The sequence below is a fragment of the Micromesistius poutassou genome (genome assembly GCF_964030765.1).
Source record: "Micromesistius poutassou genome assembly, chromosome: 15".
In the NCBI taxonomy this organism is placed as follows: Eukaryota; Metazoa; Chordata; class Actinopteri; order Gadiformes; family Gadidae; genus Micromesistius; species Micromesistius poutassou.
Genome location: NC_140285.1, coordinates 1,465,457 through 1,475,057, shown reverse-complemented (window position 1 = coordinate 1,475,057; position 9,601 = coordinate 1,465,457). Strand labels below are relative to the sequence as shown.

The window sequence follows — 9,601 nt, the reverse complement described above, 5'->3', positions numbered from 1 at the left end:
TCTAAGATCCATCGCACACACTATCAGTGATACTTAGTTATTCAACCGGCATTTTGACCCATGTCCCTGTCTCTTCCTATGTATTGCAGCATGAATGGTAACAGTACAGACATGAGGCACCGCCGGCCAGCCAACCAGCAGTGTTGCTCTGCTTTTAAAGGGAAAAGTTCAGTTTAAGAGATAGGAAGAGAGACAAAGACACCGTTCTGATCTAGCCACTCTTAGCGTGCTAGGAGAGTTGTACAATAAAAGGCTGCTTGTTAGAGTTGCATGCAGCTCAACGTGAGCAGAGTCGTTCTCCTCAGAGAGCAGATGAGGAGTAGCTGGGAGGGAGAAGCTGCACTCAGGTCAACCAGCCTGCCAGTCAGCGAGCCTCAAGGCCTCCCTACCGGCTGGGGTGGGCTCTGATGGAAACCATCACATACACAATCATAAATATTATCAGATATTAACAGATTACGGGGCAACTTCTATGCACTGATCAAAGTAAAGGGGTGGATGTTACAACATTCCAATATGAATATTTGTCAGAGCAAACGTTTTCAAGTCAGCTACTAACCCGTTGAGGTGGTGTTTATTTTTGGATTGTGGTATTTATTTTTTTGCAATGTACATATTAGTTTGCAGCTCTTTGCACATATTAATGAATTAAGAAATACAGTATGGGTTAACAGATCAATGAAGGTTGTGTGTGATTCAGTTGTTCTACTCAGAAGGAACCAAACGGTGGTGGTGGCCTCTTTGGTCTGACCGTGAGAGAGTTGAATGTACTATCTGGGTGTGTGTGTGTGTGTGTGTGTGTGTTTGTGTGTTTCATTGCTGAGAGAAAAAGCACTGAATTATCCATCAATGTGGGTGACATCAGTTTGTGCGTCCTTTTTTTTTTTTTTTAAGTAGAAAATGGTTTGAATAAAATTTTTGATTTGATTTGTTTTTCTTAATAACTCATTAAACAGTTAGTCTTGTCGCTTTTATCGTAACAAATCCAGTATGGAATGCTATTTGACTTACTATGATTTATCTTCTAATATCAGGGAGTACAACACGTGGTAGCGGGTGCTACTTCATCCAGAACGACATTATGCTATTCTACACATCCTCCTCCTCCTCCTCATCCTCACTTCAGCCATTTTCCCACGATGCCTTCAAATAAAAAAGACATAGCCGTTATATTTTGCATTCTCCCCTTTTCAACAATAAACATCAACATCGATCAGGTCCCTGTGGGTGAGACCACCCAGAGTGGACAAACCAAGACATTAACACTGTATATTTTTGTCCGATTATTTCATTTTCATACTTATTTTGTAAATATATGTGTTGTATGGGGCTTGAATTCAAATGTAAATATGTTTCCTGTATTTGTAATAATTATAATCCATTCGCTGTATAGCATAGATGTGTCATGCAGATAACCTGATTCTGTGTCATGTTGCACCATTGACCTGTTTAGTGAATGAGGTAACAATAAAGTAAAACCGTGCATTAGCACAACGTGTGGTCCTCGTTTGTTGACTTTAAAACGGGGAAAGTTGTTGATTACTCTTCATTATCAACACGATAAGGACTGTACCTCCTGAATGAGAGGGGGGGTTCCCAAACCTGTTAACATTTCTCTATCTATATTGTTCCACAACACGTATTATGAACCCAAATCTGCCTGCAAATGTGACTGTTTGCAGTCCTATAGCCCTCTCAAACACGAAGAAGGCCTATATTTAAATATTTATGAAGATAAACATGTATACATAACTACAAATATGTAAAGGCAGAGAAAGACAAACATGTAAATAAAATACCATTAAGTATGTCGAAACTTCTATTTCAAAGTGTTACAAGTGCACTGTAATCAGGCACTTGTAACACCCCCCTCACACTCTATGTTGTATTTCAATTAAAAGTGACCAAAATATTATTTGATAAAGAGTTAAGTGTATACTTTCGGATATAAGTTCATTATTTACTGGCAGTGAGTAATGTATCGTTTTGGCCTGTGTGTTTGTTTTGACAACAGGATGATATGTCAACAATTAACCAGTTTTTTTTAATAAACCGGTCAAATCCTTTAATGTATTGCTAATATGTTGTCCATACAGTACTAGTATGCGTGGATCATAATACACTTTACATAAAAGTGATCGCCGTAATGGTGTGAGTGAATACGCTTTTGGTTTTTACACGTTTAAAAAAAGAAAACTAACCATTTAAATAAATAAAATACTTCCGGAAACTGGAACCCTGCGACGGCCGACCCCATGACCTCCTTCCGCTTGGGCGCGTCGTTGCGTCCAGCCAATAGCAGCGCTGATATCTCAGCTCAGTTTTCGGGGCCAATGATAAGCCGGGAACGGCGTTTCTCCAGGTCGGTTAGGGACCACGCCATTGGTGGGCCGCTGAACGGGGGGCGGTCCGGCCGCGCGTGCTGTCAGGTCCCGGACCAGGAAGCAGCGGGAGGCATTCAGGAGCAGAGGAGCGAAGAGCGACTGATCGATCCGAAGACGTCCAGCAGCAACCCTGTCCGACACTATGGCACAGTGAGTTATATACACCTTTTACTGCATTAATCAAGTCCGATTGCATCCAATCGAGTCTATGAAGTAGCAGAATGTTTCTGTTAGTTTTTGTTTATAATCCGGACAGTGTTGTACTATGCTGAGAGATATTTGAGGATTTCTGGGACAAGATACTGGGGACATTTGTCATGAAACTAGATAGTTTAAAATGTTCCCGTATGTTCTTGTCTGGTTTACAAAATAGCACACGTGTCATGGCCTTACATTACATACTTATGCCATATTTCATCTGCTACTTTCATCCAAAACATCGATAGTGGTGGGCAAAGTCATTTTAAAGCATTTAAAAAGGTTGTCTTTCAGGGCTTTTTCCTGATATTGGCGAGTCAATTAGATGATGAATGTTGATGACCACTCTCAGACCAGACACCCCATAATAACATGACTATCCCATTCACAGAGCAGATATCGCATTGATTGGTCTGGCCGTCATGGGCCAGAATATCGTTCTGAACATGAACGACCATGGCTTCGTGGTAAGTTATAACGTACACTGACTATAGGTCCTACAGCCTCCAGCTTTGGGTCAAATTCCTCCGTTCAGAGTCTGGTCCTTTTTTAAATTTATCTTCCACCATCAATGCCCCCCCCCCTCTCTGTCTCTCTCTCTGTCTCTTTATTTCTTTATTTCTTTCTCTCTCTCTCTCTCTCTCTCTCTCTCTCTCTCTCTCTCTCTCTCTCTCTCTCTCTCTCTCTCCCCTACAGGTGTGCGCCTTCAACAGAACGGTGTCTAAGGTGCACGACTTCCTAAACAACGAGGCGAAGGGGACGAAGGTGATCGGCGCGGAGTCCCTGGAGGACATGGTGTCCAAGCTGAAGAAGCCCAGGAGGATCGTCATGCTGGTCAAGGCCGGGCAGGCGGTGGACGACTTCATCGACAAGCTGGTGAGTGGGTCCCACCCCCGACGGTCGGCCGCTTGGACGCTACTGATGGACCAACGTCCCTCCTCCTCCTCCTAGTGGGGGACACTGAGGGACGGTTGACTTTGTATGCATTATTATTATATATACATTACACTTTGATGTTTTAATAGATCTTTGGGGTTTGATTAAAACAAAACAACAAAATAGATTTCTGCTATTACTGTCCTGTAATTCTGCAACCACTTTTGACTGCGATTACTAAAGAGCATCTTATCTTATTTAAATCGCTCTCCAACCTGTTTCTGTCCTCCTCCTTCGGTTCATTGGAGTCTGTTTATTGTTTTTTGTCTCGTTTAGGTTCCTCTTCTGGAGGCCGGGGACATCATCATCGATGGTGGGAACTCTGAATACAGAGACACAACAGTAGGTCCCTATCACTGCTTATTACAACACCGCTGCTGGTCAGGAGAGACTGTATAGTTACAGCTGAGCTATAAATACATAGACCTAACTAACCTCTTTGGTTCTGACTGGCGTGTTATGTCTGACGTGAAAGATATGTGTGAAGATATGTGATGCATTTTTGTTGATGGCCGAGATGGAGAGATTTAAAGTAGAAATATTTTTCTAGATTTTAACTGTATTTTTTTTGTTAGGGATAAGATATCACCGTTTCATCATAATATCTAACTATATAGCAAAGAATATGCATGGAACCGGTGATGAAACGGTATTCGCTATAGTGTTCCATTCCACCCTGGGTAAATAAAGTTAGAGTAAGGTAAAGCACGAGTCCAGACTGAGATAAGCTGTGGTGCATGTGAAGGCGCGTGTTACTCAGTGGCCCCCTCCTCTGTCCACAGCGTCGCTGTAGGAGTCTGGCGAAGAAGAACCTGCTGTTTGTGGGCAGTGGGGTCAGCGGAGGAGAGGAAGGGGCCCGTTACGGCCCCTCACTGATGCCCGGGGGACACGTGGCGGCCTGGTGAGCACCATCACAGGGGCCACACATCCTGCTGAACATCACAGGGGCCACACATCCTGCTGACACACTAGTGCATTTAAAGGGTCGGGAAGTGTGACCGTTATATGACGTGTTTAATATAGTGGGGGGGAGGGTGGGATTGTTTTGAGGGGTCCTTGTACGATGTGCTGATGTGTGACGCTGTGCTCATCATCCAGGCCACACATCAAAGAAATCTTTCAGAGCATCGCCGCCAAGGTGGGCACAGGGGAGCCATGCTGTGATTGGGTGAGTGGCTTACATTTAATACCACCTCTAAAAATTTGGAATAAAAATGGTTGTATTCCCTGTTATTAACTGGACCTCTGTGTGTTGCTGTGGCGATCAGGTGGGCGACGAGGGAGCCGGACACTTTGTGAAGATGGTCCACAACGGCATCGAGTACGGAGACATGCAGCTGATCTGCGAGGCATACCACCTGATGAAGGACGTCCTGGACATGGAGCACGACGAGATGGCCGCGGTCAGCACCTCACCAAACACCAACGGCCCCCATTGAAACAAATACTGGGCCGACCACATTGTTCCCATTCCCGCTCCCTCTCATGGTTTTTTTTCTCTTGGGACATTCCTAGGAGTTCAACAAGTGGAACCAGACCGAGCTGGACTCCTTCCTCATCGAGATCACCGCCAACATCCTCAAGTTCCGCGACTCGGCGGGCGCCCACCTGCTCCCCCAGATCCGGGACAGTGCCGGGCAGAAGGGCACGGGCAAGTGGACGGCCATCTCGGCGCTGGAGTACGGCACGCCCGTCACCCTGATCGGTGAGCCTCCCGTTCGCCGCCATGAGGAAGTAACCCGTTTCCTCATTGTCTCTTCCCGTCCGCAGGCAGGTGTTGTCAGAATGACGGGGCAGATTGCATCATCACTGTAATGGTTTAGTCACCGCCTGAACAAACATACTCAACCAGTGGTGTAGTCATCACAACTGTCAAGAGTGGCGGGGCTAGGGATTAGCGTACGTTTTTCACTGAGTTCGTGAGTAGTAGCAGTAGTAGTAGTAGTAGTAGTAGAAGTGGTGGTAGTGGTAGTGGAAGAACATGCCTCTTGTCAGCTGGAGGGCTTTTCCCAGAGGCCTGTTTGTCGTGAGCCAGGTGACGTCACAGGGATTTGTGCTACAGACTGCAGCTCTGATCTTTGCTGTGACTGCGCTAGGGAAGATCAGGTTTATAAACGGCCGTTGACCTACTAGAGGTCTGAGGTCATCCAGATATTAAGCGAACTGTGTAAAGACGTCAGAAGTTGATAGAAAGTGAATTATGTAAAATGAGTCTCTTCCTCATATCTGTGGTTGTCTAAATTGTATCTTTTTACTACAAATATAAAAAATAACTCTTCAATAGGTTTTTAGACGTTACGGATGTATGATTGCACCAGAGGATCCGCAGCTCGGCCCCTCAGTACCTAGAAAGGGTCAGGCGTCCATTTTGATGGTAACCATGAGCAACAGTACAAAAGCCTGCATTGTGATCGGAGCAGCACAGCTGAAGGGAGCGTGTGAAAAGGGGTGGATTTGTGGATTCAACAGGGATTACATACCGGACCGTAGTTCAAATGATAACAATCAACTCTCTTCCTCTTCGCCTGTTTAGCCAACTGTTGTAGTGGAGGCAGCGTTTGGCAAGTCATGCTTACCGGCTGTTTTGTTTACCACCTGATTACCTCCTATCAGGTTCATCCCCTGGCAAACCCTGTCCCTTTAAATATGTAATTTCCGCTGAGTCATGCTGGCCCTAGGGGTGTCATGGTAACGCCTGGTTCTTAGTGTAGCATCATGACTAGACGGCTGCTGGTTAATGTGGAATACAGGAGCCTGTTTACAGAATTGGCCAAATTAGTTGAGTTAATATTGGTTTAGTTCTTGGTTGGACAAAACATCACATTTTGCACTCAATTTGTGTTCGGCTGAAAATCTGCCGTACCTCATTTTCATGAGGTTGAATGCTTTGGTGTTTTTGTTTTGTTTTCTATAACCATGAAATCAGCATAATCGCTATTGAATGGAGGAATTGACTGAAACTCATCTTCCCTTCCAACCCCATTTCCCCATGCTATCCCCCAAACTCCTCCTCCTCCCTCTTCTTCCTCCTCCTCCTGGCCCCCAGGCGAGGCTGTCTTCGCCAGGTGCCTGTCCTCTCTGAAGGACGAGAGGGTGGTGGCCAGCCGCAGCCTCTCCGGGCCCTCGGGGGCCAAGTTCAGCGGGGACAAGGCCTCCTTCCTGGAGGACATCAGGAAGGTAGGACATCGCTGAGAGAACCCAACCTCCACTGAACCCAACCTCCACTGAACCCTCGACAGAAAACTTCACCAAGTTCACATCCGGAAAAGTTGGAAGACCAGTAATTAAAATGTTTAATAAGGGGTCATCTACATTTGTTGTTTAGCTTTTCGTTTTTCAGTTTTAAACATTATATACAAATTAAAATTTTGGTTGAATTAAGCACAATACCCTTCGTAGTAATGGACTCATCCTTAAGAAGAATATTTAGTATTTTAAATCGTATCACCTCTTGAACTGACAGAACTCATACTGTAGCAGTGCAGTGTCTGATGTGTTGATGGTCCTCTGTTGTACTTCCTCCTCCAGGCGCTGTACGCCTCAAAGATCATCTCCTACGCCCAGGGCTTCATGCTCCTCCGGGAGGCGGCCAAGGAGTTCGGCTGGTCCCTCAACTACGGAGCCATCGCTCTCATGTGGAGAGGTGGCTGCATCATCCGCAGGTACCGGGAGCCTGGGCTCCACACACACACACACGCACACGCACACACGCTTGGCTGGGACTGGTTATGGAGGAGATCCTGCTTGTTGCGGTTTCCTGGTTCAGAAGAGTATTTTTCGTGTTTAGTTCCCACCAAGGAAATGCATGTTCAGATTTTGCTTATAAAATCCTGGGTGATATTTCCTAGCTTGGCTAGCGATGGGGAAAATATGCTCGGAAATTGCAGGTTTAACAAACGTCTCCAGTATGCCTTGTCCCTATTACAATTTTATACAAATCAGTTTGGAATAATCTTTTTGTGGATTTCCAACAAGCCATTTTTAAGTAAAGGAGATAATGGAGAAGATGGGGCTTATTGACTAGGCATTTCCTTGTTCAAAAGAGCATTCTCTTGTCTAGTTGCCACAAAGGAAATGCGTGTCCAATCCTGCTTACAAAATTGCGGCCAATACTTCCTCGTCGATGTGGGTAGCGATGTGGAAATGATCTGGGTAACAGAGCATCAAAAACAAATGAAACCAGTATGCCCGGTCCCTATTACAATGTTAAATTAATCTGTTTGGAATAGTTTCAAGTGAATCTTCGAACACTAAGCCACTGTTGTCCACACAAAAACCCCTGGTTCATCTGTGTGTCATCAGTGTGTTCCTGGGTAAGATCGGGGAGGCCTTCGACCGCGACGCAGAGCTGCAGAACCTGCTGCTGGATAAGTTCTTCAGCGACGCCGTGCAGGAGTGCCAGGTTAGAGGAAGCTGTTGGGCAAGAACCAGTTTTCACCCTCGCTGTGTGCACACTGTGTCTCTATTTCCTTATTTTGGTTTTGTGGCTTGTTGTGACGCCACTGATGTCCCACTTTGTATATATATATATATATATATATATATATACAAAGTATATTGTTTAAGACCTTTGAAGACCACATTCACATAGTGATGCTTTTTCAAATTGCTTTATGTTTTAAACAAAGTATAGACCATAGAGCAGGCTATGTCTGTCTAAAAAATCGGATCTATTTTTTTTTCTTTTTTTATCAGTCTGGTGGAAAACCAAACTTGTAAAGTCAAACGTCAAGCCGTTTTTTTATCTTGAAATTGCGATTGCGCATGCACGAGATGTGAACTGTGCATTCTGTGGTGCCCCTAGGCTTCCTGGCGGAGGGCAGTGAGTATTGGGGTCCAGCAGGGCATCCCCATGCCCTGCTTCACCACCGCCCTGTCCTTCTACGACGGGTACAGACACGCCATGCTGCCTGCCAACCTCCTCCAGGTAGGACTCACACACACACACACTCACTCAGTGGAGCCTTTGGGGTGTCTCGTGTATGTGTATAGAGTAGTAGGGCTATTGCGTACCTAGTAGCTAGCGATTGGGTCTTCTGGGATGTGGAGTCAATGGGCTAGGCAGAAGCAGTAGCCAGTTGCCATGGAGAATTTGAATCGAGGCACTGAACAAAACGTGACTTGCAGTGCAGATTTTAAAAAAGGTTTGCCAGACCTTAACCCTTACCTCTAACCCCTGACCTTTGACTTTGAGCACACAAACCCTAACTCAAACATAACAACCATCTCTTGCCTCAAACCTAGCATCTCTGACGTAATAAATTAAAAAAGAAACAGACTTTCGGTTCAAAACCAACAATCTCCAATTGGCTGAAACTTTGGTCAGTTGCGCATTCAGTGGTCGAAATTTGGCTGACCTATTTATTAGTACAACCTTTATTAGTAAAACCTTGAGCACGACAACATCAGACCGCTGTGGACTTTACTGTCGCTCACCTCACTGCAGCATGTTGTCGCTCAGCGGTTCCCTGTTCCCTCCCCTCCATGTGACCGTCCGTCTTGTGTTCCCGCGCCGTAGGCTCAGAGAGACTACTTCGGAGCGCACACGTACGAGCTGCTGGCCAAACCCGGGCAGCACATCCACACTAACTGGACGGGCACCGGCGGGAACGTCTCCTCCTCCTCCTACAACGCCTAAAAGCAACGACTAAGCGCACAACAGGGATACAGAGCAGCAGCATTCAATGTTGACATATTTTATTCCGGCTCTCGAACCAAACCGGGCCGCTACTGGACCACACCGCCGTAATCAAACTGATTCCAGGAAGGTTTTCTCAAATATTGTTGCGGTTTTATTTATGACCAAAGTGCAATCCCTAGTCATATGTGTGTTTTTTCTGAAATCATAAGCTTGAGCTGAGGGAGTGTGCGGTTTGTGGCCCCAGCAATGTGTTTACCCCCCCCCCAACCCCCAACCCCCTTGCTAAACGAAGACTAGCTGGTTACCGTCCGGGTGTTCACCAATCATGTAGGACCCCTGGGGTTTACCATGTTAACACTGGATTAAGGTGAACCATTGGAGTGAACTGTTTCAGGCTAAATAAAGAAATAAATCCCTTTGTAATAAGCTTGTATGGTCCTAT

At 45.5% G+C, this 9,601-nt stretch overlaps 1 protein-coding gene across 1 annotated transcript; it reads left to right on the top strand.

The window, feature by feature from the left end:
* The first annotated feature begins 2,450 nt into the window (after positions 1–2,450).
* pgd (phosphogluconate dehydrogenase) lies at positions 2,451–9,586 on the top strand. Its single transcript, XM_084480026.1, has 13 exons — positions 2,451–2,534; positions 2,974–3,049; positions 3,279–3,458; positions 3,795–3,860; positions 4,301–4,419; positions 4,617–4,686; positions 4,787–4,921; positions 5,034–5,223; positions 6,565–6,695; positions 7,047–7,180; positions 7,821–7,920; positions 8,323–8,445; positions 9,037–9,586. The coding sequence occupies exons 1-13, from the start codon at positions 2,527–2,529 to the stop codon at positions 9,154–9,156; spliced, it is 1,452 nt and encodes a 483-aa protein (XP_084336152.1). The 5' UTR covers positions 2,451–2,526; the 3' UTR covers positions 9,157–9,586.
* Positions 9,587–9,601: the final 15 nt, after the last annotated feature.